This window comes from Ovis canadensis, chromosome 1, assembly GCF_042477335.2.
Source record: "Ovis canadensis isolate MfBH-ARS-UI-01 breed Bighorn chromosome 1, ARS-UI_OviCan_v2, whole genome shotgun sequence".
Classification (NCBI taxonomy): Eukaryota; Metazoa; Chordata; class Mammalia; order Artiodactyla; family Bovidae; genus Ovis; species Ovis canadensis.
The window spans coordinates 126,372,933-126,385,095 of NC_091245.1; the positions used below are offsets into that span (position 1 = coordinate 126,372,933).

Sequence of the window (12,163 nt, forward strand, 5' to 3'; positions counted from 1 at the left end):
GACGTGACTGAGCAACTGACACACGCACCCATCAGTCGTGTGTAAGTGTCAATCCCAATCTGCCAATCCATCCCGCTCCCCCTTTCTCCCTTAGGGTCCATACGCTTCATTTCCCTCTGTATTTCTCCACACAAGGTAAAGAATCAGTCTCCGTCTTAGTGTTCCCAGGAGAGGCCCCAGGCAGTTATAAGGCCAAGTGGTCTCCTACAGCTCTGACAGCCACAGGCTCCTTCCTTCCTTCCACCAGCAGTTCCAGACTTTGTGGAGATGCCTGTTTTGTTAGTCATGGGCCAGAAAGGGTCCCACTATACAGGCTGAGCTTCGTCACCATGACAACCAGTGATGGCACTGTACTGTCCAGCCCCTTCGAGAGCAGGACCCCAGGAGCAAACCGTCACATCTTTTCCAAGCTCTTTCCCTTTCTTTGATCACTGTCACCCGGCCCAGTCCCCATCACCACAGTTCTGTGACACCCCTGAACCCCTGGTCTTTCAGACTACCCATTGTCCACGTGGTTTTTTTTTTTCTTTTTTAGGAGGGAGGGGGTTTGTTGTTTCATTTCGTTTTGTTTTTTGTTTCACATACCATTCCTCTCAAAGCTTTCCATTTAGCATAAATACATTCCCTAAATGCTGAGGAAAGAGAGTGATTATAGACTCAGACTTTCATATCCACCCATTCATACATGCGTACGTGCGTGCTCAGTCACTTAGTCATGTCTGACTCTTTGCAACCCCACACAGACTGTAGACTGTCAGGTGGCTCCTCTGCCCCAGGCAAGAATAGCGGAGTGGGTTGCTGTTTCTTCCTCCAGGGGATCTTCCCGACCGAGGGATTGAACCCGCATCTCCTGTGGCTCCTGCACTGACAGATGGGTTCTTTACCGCTGAGCCACCTGGGAAACCCCCATTCATACATAAATAACTATTATGGGCAGATGACATGCCACATACTTATGAGGGCATGAATGGATTTCACCTATTGACTCTAATCCACTGAGGCTGGCTGCCTGGAGGACTGTGTTGAGAAGGATTCTGAGGCCCGTCTGGGCACAGCATAAAGAGAGTCTGTGAGTAGCAATGCTGGTAACATCACCCAGGGCACCTCAAAAAGGAAGCACCCTTTGCCTCTGCTCCCTACTACCACTCCCCTGCCCCAGGGGACCCCAGTGAGTCAGCTGTACAAAGCACCCTCTGCACACAGGCACCCTCTGCACACAGGCACCCTCTGCACACAGGCACCCTCTGCACACAGCACCTTCTGCACATGGCACCTGCTGTACACGGCAGCCTTCTCACATTCTCTGGAGAACTGGGAGGAACCCAGAGCTCAGTCTGAGGCTTGAAGAGCCCTGAGGGCTGAGTGCAGCTCCCCAGCCTACAGGCTGAGTGGCCCTGGGCCCCACTAACCACCAAGCCACCCTCCTGTCTGCGTGAAAAAGGGTAATAGACGGCCTCACAGGTGGTCCTGAGGATCAAAGGAAACAGCGGACTCAGAGCCTCAGCAACGGAGGCTGACCCCCACTAACATCTCACCCCCCGGCTGAATGAGCTGAGCTGCGCTTCCAAGGAGAGCTGGCCCTTTCTTGAACGTTCAGGGGATTCTGGTGCCCTCAGATTCTCATTTCGTCTCTGGTTCCTCTGAATAACCTCCAACCAGATCTTCTGCAATCCCCTCACTCACTCACATTCTTGTTTGCTTCCTCTGCCGCTTTAGCGCTGACCCTCTAGCTTCTGGGCCTTCCCTGGTGGCTCAGACGCTAAAGAGTCTGCCTGCAACGTGGGAAACCTGGGTTCGATCCCTGGGTAAGGAAGATCCCTGAAGGAGGAAATGGCAACCCACTCCGTATTCTTGCTTGGAGAATCCCATGCACAGAGGAGCCTGGCGGGCTATAATCCATAAGTGCATGCGAAGTCACTTCAGTCACATCCGATTCTTTGTGACCCCAAGTAGCCCGCCAGGCTCCTCTGTCCATGGGATTCTCCAGGCAAGAACACTGGAGTGGGTTGCCATTTCCTCCTCCAGGGGATCTTCCCCACTACTAACACTTTCACTCTCTCCAGCCTCTGTTCACCTGGTTGAAATACCTGTCCTGCCCTCCGTCCCTCCCTTCTCTCCTTCTTCTCCCTCCTCCCTCCCTCTATCCTTCCTTCCCTCCTTCCTTCATTCTCCCTCTCCAGCCCAGGCTCCATGCCATGTGCTAGGCATCCCCAGAACAAGAGACAGACTCCACAGTGGTGACACTGATCAATACCGGAACGTGGAGCTGGACGGGCCATTCAAAGAGCTGGGAAACAGCATTCCAGAGGAAAGCACCACTGAGTGCTGGCCCAGGCCAGGGGTGGGGTGAGAGGTGGAACAAAACAGATGAAGGGATTCAAAGGTACAAACTTCTGGTTAGAAAATAAATAAGTCACAGAGGTGTAATGTACAGCATAGGGAATATAGTCTAACACGACAGTAACTCCATACGGTGACAGATGGTTCCTAGACTTCCTGCGCTGGTCAGTTCGCAATATATATAAATGTCAGATCACCGTGTTGTGCACCTGAAACTAACATGATATTGTACGTCAACTACACGTCAGTGAAAGACACAGTGACTGCAAAGCCCAGAGGCAGGGAAGACAAAACAGAAGACAACTTGTGTAAAGAACCGTGAGCAGCTGGGGAGGGGCGGGGGGAGTGGGTGAAGAGGCAGGAGAGGTGGGCTGACCCTCAGTGAGGTGCAGGGCCAGGGCCGAGGCTGGAATTTACGCCGATGCTGATGGAAAGCAGGGAAGGACACGAGTGACTCATGAAACCAAAAATCATCTTGGCAAGTGCTTGGTTGTTTTCTTCTCCCCCCTGCACCTTGTGGAATTTAAATTTAGGGCCTCTTGGAGCAGTTGGTGGAAAAATGACAGAAAGAACAGTGGCGGAAAGTGGAACCCCAAAGAATCACTGTGTATATATCCCAGAGCTGATAATCCATGCTCATTAAACACTCAAAGGTTATCTCCTCAGAAAGGGACCATGCAGACAGTAGGAGGGAGATAGGTCATAAGAGAGCCGTTTTAGAAGCTCAGCAACTCACATGGACCAGACATCGATTTTGGGGCCGTATTTCTTCCTGGCAAGGAGTTCGGGAGCGGCGTATGCAGGACTGCCACACTGCGTGCTGAACGGGTCGGAATGGCCCAGGATCCCTGCACAGTTGCTCAAACCAAAGTCTGCGAAGAGGAGGACAAAACTGGCTCAGATGTAGAAAACCATGGACGCGAACAAGGAGGGAGGTGGGGGACAGGCAGCGGGAAAGGAAACATTCTCTGGGGCTAACACATCATTTCGCATCCACCAGGAAACCCAGCAGCTGTGAACTGTAACCTCTGGATATGGGTCTCAAGACAGAAGAATGTCAGGCAGTGGTTCCCTGGCCGAACTGGAAATATTTTCTAGCTGGGCCTCACAATCAAATCCAGTGAGAGCTAAAAAGTATGCTGAACCAAAACATATTTTCATCAACTCTTGGGTTATGAGTCATCCAGGAAAACAAGACAGGCTTGCTTGCTTTCGAGGACTCAGGCAGGAGGAGAAAACGAGCCAACAGTCGTTGGAGTCAGCCTGCTCGCTTCCAAGTGGCCAAGGGGGTAAGAGGCGAAGGAAGACTGATAGTCTCTGGCGGGTGTCAGTGTCACCCCAGATGACACACGATCCCACCCGATAGAGTTGACTTTTTTCAGCTGAATGTTTTCCTTGCATGCAAGTCTCTTAAAAAAGAATGTTCCCAATGCACGAGGCAACATATGGTGATTTGAAGAGAGGGGGAAAAATACACCCAGTGATTTAGACAATGCCAAGCGTTGGCTGGGAAAAAAAAAAAAAAAGCCAGAAAAATAGCAATGAGAAGTAGACTAAATGGCCTCCTAGCAAGGATCCATTGCTTGGATCCTGGGTGATTAAGGCAGGGGGGCAGAAGAAAGAAGCACTCAGTGCATCCAAAGCCGCACTGGGCCCATTATGCCCTCTGTGCTCTGTTTACTTTTGATTTTATAGATAGGGCAGCTGACAGATCATTAGGGAGCAATTAGTGTCTGGTCCTCATCTGATATCATTCCTCAAACTTTGTTGAGTGGAGAATTAAGATCATGCCTCCTCCTTTGAACTTCAGTGTAAATATTTATGGTTCTGGTCCCCAAAGAGAAGACTCGGCCCACCGGGCTCAGATAGAAAGGGGCTGTGGTCCGAGACAGGCTCCACATCGAGAGAGAAAAAAAGTCCTTGCACTTTCTCAACTGGCAGGACATACATCTAACTTCTTGTTTTCCTTCACGCTAACACGTCTCCACCTGCAAAGCCATGCCTCTTGTGAAAGCTGTAGAGAAGCTCATGAAAGAAAAAACCCGCTGGGAGCCGGGAAGGCAGAGTTGTGAGTCCATGAAGTTACTCACACACCACGGGTCAAGATGCACCACAAACATTCCCCCCTACGATCGTTGGGTTAAGCTGTACAATGAAAGAGCATTTCTAAATAGAACCTCATCCAGGCAGAAAACACATCAGGGCTCTGAAGGTCACCCAAACTCTTCAGCTGAAGGTTGGAATGAAAAATCAGAACCCAAATCGGGATGGGCAAACCCACCAGGAGCGCTGCCTGTTCACACACTTGACTCTTCTTTTGTTTGGAGAGTTTTGTTTTCTCTCTCTTAACCTCTCTCCTCCTGCCTTCCTCTGCTCCCTACTCATCCACTCCCGCCTTCACAAACAGGAGAACAAAAGGGCCCTATTTGCTTTCCCTTCAGCCCAGCTTGCATTAGGAGGCCCTTTTGGGGGGCCCATGGCTCTCTTGGATTCGTGTTTTAGGAGGAGATCTCTGTTCTAGAGACTCTGAGGGCCCCTGCTCTCAGGGCTCTACTCTGTAGTATCACTGAAGTGGGAGAACTGGGAGGTGGGTCAGGAGTAGAAAAATGATTCTGAGCTTTCAGTCGAACAGCCATTTAAAATTCGCTGGTGGCCCAGTGGCTGAGACTTCACCTTCCAGTGCAGGGGCTGCAGGCTCAATCCCGGGTCAGGGATCTACAATCCCACATGCCTTGTGGCCAAAACTCCAAAGCATAAAAGAGAAAGCAACACTGTCTATGGGATCGCAAGAGTCGGACACGTGTTAACGATGAAACCACCACCACCACCACCGACAGGGTAACAAATTCAATAAAGACTTTAATAAACGGTCCACATCATTAAAAAAAAAGTCTCTAAAAAGAAAAAAAATTTCCCAAGGGAAATTTAAGGAGAACATCAATGCGTAAAGAGCACCCACTATGGTAAGATGGAGAGACAGCACCTTAGAATAAACATATTAACTGGGCCAACATTTTAAGAATAATTTTATAAATAGTCATGTTAGAGGCCCAGTCTCCTGAGAACCCATAAACTAAAAGTCTCACTTCCTGATCTCCGAGGGTTCCATTAACTCCTTCAATTTACTCTCTCAGCTCTTGATTTGGGGCTACAACTAAGTGCTTGATCTTAAAAGAGGGCAGGGATGGGGAGGGGGGAAATAAGAGACCAGATTCCTCACTTGCTCCCAGGCAAGCTTGTGAACACTGGCGTCTTGCCTTGTCTTAAGCTCACTTTCAAAAAGATAAATGAACAGAGGTCTGTGGGACAGAGAAGATAAAATCTACATTTTAAGTGACTTATGTAGACCTGGCCTAAAGGGTTTAATGTAAAATATATTGTGGAGAAATAACTAGTGTGTTTCACATGCACAACTGTAATTATTAAAATTTCACACATACACCTATAATTAGAATTGTGAAACTAGGGGGAAGTTCACCTCCCAGTAATGTCACATGGGTCTGCCTCAATTAGATTCGGTATACACATAAGCCAATTACCACTCAGTTTTCTGAGAGTTATGAAATGAATCTCAAAAAACACCCAAACAAACTCTATCTTGGAAAACTGACATGCAAAATCGTTTTAAGTTGTGGCTGTTACCCTTTATGATTATACTAAACTAAAAACATCAGACTGCTTTCTTTTTTTAAAAGGGGGGAAAGGACCCTAATTAAATCAAATCTTATTCCAGTTAATTCTAGTTAACTTGAACTGTGGCTTACATGGCTTAAGTAAATTTATTTATATCAGATTATTTCAAAGAAAGAGAAACTGTTAAGAGAAAATGGTAATAGCCATAATCAACCTTTGAATAAACAACTAGGTAATTCCTTTGAAGAAAAGGTTCAAAGGGCTTTCAAGTTGCAAGAGGGCAGCTGTAGGGATGTTTGATCCAAATTGCCTAACTCAAAAGCAAGAAAACACCTAGGACACTGGGCTTTCTTTGCCTCAAACATCTCCCCTCTTCTCCCACCTACTCTGTATGAAAAAAAAATGAGGAAATGCAGATTCTGCTAAACAAAATACAATTCCCAGTTGCCCTCTGGGATGGCATACTGTCTCTTTCCATTCACATGTACGTTAGGGCTGTTTGGTTTAGCGGGTCAGGAGAGAATAGGCGCCAAGTGAGAAGTTCTAACAAAGGGACACCCAGTTATGAAAGCCTCCTTTGCAGCTGTTTTGGGAATTCTGGTTCCTGACCCCTGGTTTCTGACACGGCCCACTGTGTCCAGACGAGCTACGATGCCTGCCTGGGTAACAGTTCAGAAGCTGCCACGCTGAGAGGTGATGACTCTGCCTAAAATGGTCCTGGTATCTAAAGGGTCCCCCCACCCATCTCAAGGGCTCTAATGTAAGTCTGCCGTGTCTTCATCTTATTTGTACAGGTCTCCTCTAAGAGGGTTTATTATGTGGCCAGTGTGTGTGTGTGCTCATGCGCGCCCAACTGTGTGCTGCCCCACGGGCTCCTCTGTCAGGGGATTCTCCAGGCAAGAACACTGGAGCGGGTTGCCATTTCCTCCTTCAAGGGATCTTGCCAACCCAGGGATCAAACCTGCGTCTCCTGCATTGCGGTCAGATTCTTTACCGCTGAGCTACTGGGGAAGCCCGGCCAAGGTGTGAGCTGCTTGCAAATGCACCCACTATCTGCAGAGACTGGTTCTTCCAGAATCTTCTCAGCAGTGGAAAGGTCTGTGCTTTTCAACACTCTCCACTCTCACCGATGATTGTCTAGGTCTATCGCTTGAAGAGAAAGACGCGAAAACACACACAGGGGCAGAGAGAGAGGCAAAGTGAAGGGCAGAAACAGCATGGGGGTGCTGGGCGGGTGAGGGGACCACCTGGTGGTGGCCTACACTGTGCTGGGGTCGCCGGCCTCGGCACAGAAAATGCGCAGGGGAGTGAAGTGCTCTAATTCAGACCATAATGGACACCCAGCCTTCACACCGCCTGCTCTCTTACACACTCTGCAGCTTCAGGGCAACTCTGTGACTGTTCCCCACACATTTTCCAAAAACAAGTGCCAGGTCACCCTTTCAGGGAACCCACAAAGAAATCTCCTTGCCTCCATTCCTCACCCCCCAGTCCCAGCAGGACGTGCCTTTGTTTAATGCTGCAGACTTCGGAAACCAGGAGCAAAAAGACATCCTGCAGACATTCCAGAGTCTGCCTTGTTTAAGGCTGCTGCACCCGGCTTTCAGGACAACTCAAGTGCAATAGTAAAACAATCTGATTTAAGGAGAAAAAGAAACTTGATCATCCAAGAATCTTCTAAGAATACATCATAACACATTTGAGTCAGTTCTAACGAAGTGGATGAACCTAGCACCTATTATACAGAGTGAAGTAAGTCAGAAAGAGAAGGACACATACCGTATATTAATGCATATTATGTGGAATCTAGAAAGATGGTACCAACAATCCTACGTGCAGGGCAGCAAAGGAGACACAGATGGAAAGAACAGACTTTTGGACTCAGTGGGAGAAGGAGAGGGTGGGGTGACTTGAGAGAACTGCACTGAAACATATATATTACCAGACGTAAAATAGATAACCAGTGCAAGTTTGATGTGTGACACAGGGCACCCAAAGCTGGTGCTCTGTGACAAGTTGGAGGGATCGGGTGGGGGTGGGGGAGGTTCAAGATGCAGGGGACACCTGTATGCCTATGGCCAATTCCTCTTGATCTATGGCAAGAACCACAATATTGTAATTATCCTCCAATTAAAATAAATAAAACCCAAATACATCCTATAAAATCCCTGAGGCGGGCAGGGGGGGAGGACTGGTTTCCTCTTAATTGTTAATGTCCTAATAATGGGTGTATTTATCAACACCTGTCACTGATGCTTAATCACCCAGCCAAGAGGCCTGGAGTCCCTGGCAGCCTCTTGCCTGTTATTGGGTTGGAAGCCATCTGGGATCCCAAGGAATATAACTGGTCATTTGAATGATGTGTTTTAGAGAGTCTGGAGATGGTTTTCAGCATTTGCGAAACAAAATTTCCTTCTTGGGTACAAAAGTTAAAATTCACAAAGGTCTGTTGATCCTTCTCTTTTCTTCTAATAGAAAGTCTTTTCAAGCCCTCGAGGCAGAAGAAATTACTTGTACATGGGGTGAGAAAAGAAAGAAAGGAGTAAAAGATGAGGCTAACGTCTGAATGGAGACATGATGCCCTATGATTTTGCCAAGAGCAACCACACAGGTAAACAAAAGTAGAATATTTCTGGAGAAGAAGCCATGGGGTGAATTCGCTTACGGACCCTTAGTGGTGAATCAGTTATGATTCACTCCACCCTGGAATTTCCTCCTGATTGGCACAGACCTCTAAAGCAGCCCTCTGTTTCACTCTGTACCATCATCCGGTACGACAAAGCTAAAGCAAAGACATTAAAAAGAGGAGGTAAAAAAATAAAAAATAAAAAATAAATAAATAAATAAAAATAAAAAGAGGAGGTAAGCTGCATTCCCTCTTATTTCTGTGCCCCTACATTCACTGAAAAGTGGAATAAAGCGTGGTCAATCTAATAGCAGCATCTTTGAACCAAACTATGTTCCCCTTTTCTTAAGAAGATTTCAGGTGAATTCAAGTAAAAAGAACCCCTCCACAAGTTCAGCTCCATCTGAATGAACAGAGAAGCAAAAGTCTGAAGATTCCTAAGAACATGCTTTATGTTTAAATTATTCAAAACCATGCTTAGATGTTGCAGGTAAAAGGAGATGAGCTAGAAGTATTGTCTGGGGATTAGAAACAGACCATGGTAATTTTCAAAGTCAGAAATAAATAACTGAGAATTGACAACACAGCATTTAAAGGATAATCTTGCTTTAAAAAAAAAAAGTCATACCTATCAGCTTGATATTGTTGTCTTCATCTAGCAGCAAGTTTTCTATCTTCAAGTCTCTGAAACAAACAAAACCATACAACATTTCAGATAAGCACTTGAAACAGTAGAATAACATTTTGCTTCCAACGGGAAACGAACTGTTGAGAGCCACTTTGAACCAACCCAGAAGGCTTGCTGCCAAAACTCACACAATCAATAAGTAAATATTTATGAAACATGATATACGTAATTGCTGCAGAGTCAAAAAGCTAAAGGATTTCAGAGAAGACAGAGAGCAAGGAGGGCAGAACCAATCAGTTTCCAAAAGAAGTGGGGCCAGAGCTGAAACTTAGAAGTTAATAAAACCAGGAGACAGTAGAAGACATCATTCAAGACAGGCACTGCTAGAACAGCTGAGAAAATACAAATGTGACCATGTTTTTGTGAGATGGTGAGCAAAACCAGCCAGAGTAAGGAATGTTCAGGCAAACAGTTTCTTTTTTTTTTCCTCTTAATTGAAAATATGATTATCAGTCCTAGAACCTCCATGCTTGGAGCCCAAGTGAAGTGAAAGTCACTCAGTCATGTCCGCCTCTGTGAGCCCCCTGGACTACACAGTCCATGGAATTCTCCAAGCCAGAGTACTGGAGTGTGTAGCCTTTCCCTTCTCCAGGGGGTCTTCCCAACCCACAGATAGAATCCAGGCATCCCACATTGCAGGCGGATTCCTTACCAGCTGAGCCACCAGGGAAGCCCAAGAGTCATCCACATATTGGCAAGGGATGATAAACTATTTAGCAGGTAGCTATTATGGTGGACAGAAAAATAGACCCCAAAAATGTCAGGGTTCTAATCCTCAGATATGTAAACATTACATAACCAAAGGGAATTAAGTTTGCAGATGGGATGAAGATTGCTAATCAGACGATGAGTGGCTTTTGACCATGGACACTGAGATAACTTGGGAGGTGGGAGGGAGAAACATGCTCCTGGTCATGCCGAGTATGAGGGGTTGGTGGTATCTGTACAAGCTGTCAGCCCCTTGAAGGTATGAAACATTCTGCCTTGCTTACCACTCTGCCCCAGTACCTTTGCACATTCCATAACCCAGTAAATACCAATGAAACTACATTATTAAAGAGATCACTTGGGATTCCAGAAGAAAAAAACGTGGGTGAAGGTATGAGCCATCTATGTCAGTGATCATGAGCACCTTAAGTTGCAACCTGTCAGCTCAGACACACCATGAACATTAAATGTGTGAGCATATAGTTCCCTTCTATATATACACAAAATGCTTTTTTCCATTGTTTTGAAACACAGCATTCTTGGTCCAGCTTTTATGTTCACACTTCTGAACACAGACATAGCCAAAAGAGTTATTTTTGTCCTCTTATCTCTGTTGTTAGGACTAGAAGATTGTGGTCATGATAAACAAAAATGGTGACTGATAGCACTTCTTGGAAGTGCAGAGATGAGGGGAACAGCACTTGCTAGAACTCTGGAGGCCCAGGGGGCCAAAGTGCCCCATCTGTGTCCCATCTCCTGGGGACAGGGGTTTACAACTTGGTCCCAGCACTGCCACTTCATCCCGTCTTCCAAGAGTGGCCAGAAATCTGGATTCAATCCCAGGTTTTCAACGTTGGCAACAAATTCACAATAACAACCACAGTGCATGGGCCAACCTTACAGGCAAGATCCAGCCTACAGACTCCCAATTTTCAACCTCAGTATGGGAGGAAGCTGAGCCTTCAAAGGACATGAGACGCCCAGGGAGAGGGCAGAAAATGAGGCGCCAACATGCTGGCAGGAACAAGGACCTTCAGAGCCATCTAAGAAGGAACAGTCAGGCAAGTATTGGCATAGGAATGACAAAAGGGCAGCACTTCAAGATGACAAGAGTTAAGGAGTCGAGTGCAGGAAAAGGGGAGCTCCAAACAGTCACCACTGGATTTCAAAACTGGAATCCTTGACCCATGACTCGTAGCCTTAAGGCTGAATACCTGAATGAGAAGGGAGACTGTGTTGAACCGAGCAGCTGGGGAAGGTAAATAGATAGTCCCCAGTGCACACGCCTGCTTCCCAGGTGGCTCACTGGTAAAGAATCCGCCTGCAGTGCAGGAGACTCGAGTTCAACCCCTGGATCGGGAAGATTCCCTGGAGAAGGGAACGGCAACCCACTCCAGTATTCTTGCCTGGGGAATCCCATGGACAGAGGAACCTGGCGGGCTACAGTCCATGGGGTCTCAGAAGAGTCGGACACGACTTAGCAGTTCAACAACAACAAATCCATACACATTCACCAATGGGAAGAACTGTATACATGCCCTTCGATTCAAATAAAACCATACATTCAAAAAACTGTACCGGTCTTTAAAAGATGTCACCTATGTCCAAATGCAGGGTTACCCCCCCCCCGCAACTACCACCATATAAGGTGATCCTTCTCACTTTTCCAATAGGAAGACTCTGCCCCTCGGAAGGTTTTTTGAAAAACACAAATATATAACTTTTAGAAAAGCACTGAAATGATCAAATGACTATTGACACTATTTATCTATGAAGCTGCACCATCCTATTTCAGAACATATACTATCTTCTTAACATAATTACTTTAGAAATATTGTTCCCACGCCCTCATATCTTATTGAAACAATTTCATTCAGGCTTGTGGCAGGCAAGAGCAGGAGTCTCCAGTGTAACACGACCTTTCAATTGAGATAAAGTCCATTCGAATCTGTATGTGACGTGCTTGTTGGAAATATTATCCCAAGCCATTTAAATAATAAGAGCCCATTTAAAATCTCTATAAATTATCCACTGAGTCAATTGATTTTAGAGTGGACTCACAAACTCTCACCACTGTGAGTCATATCCCTGTAGCAGCTGTTATTAAAGCCACGCAAAATGCTGTCGCCTCCCTTTCCACTGGTTCCCTCAGACTTCTAGAGTTTCCA

At 46.5% G+C, this 12,163-nt stretch overlaps 1 protein-coding gene across 2 annotated transcripts in view; it reads right to left on the reverse strand.

Moving 5' to 3' along the window:
• Window positions 1-12,163, reverse strand: part of HUNK (hormonally up-regulated Neu-associated kinase) — a 133,732-nt gene that overhangs the window by 63,032 nt on the left and 58,537 nt on the right. For both annotated transcript variants that reach the window (XR_011248476.1, XM_069549413.1), the window contains exons 3-4: window positions 9,228-9,283; window positions 3,077-3,212 (exon numbers count right to left, since the gene is read on the reverse strand). Coding sequence is in view for 1 of the 2 variants with exons in the window: in XM_069549413.1 (XP_069405514.1) it covers window positions 3,077-3,212; window positions 9,228-9,283 (192 nt within the window). In the remaining variant the exon portion in view is untranslated. The remainder of the gene's footprint in view (window positions 1-3,076; window positions 3,213-9,227; window positions 9,284-12,163) is intronic.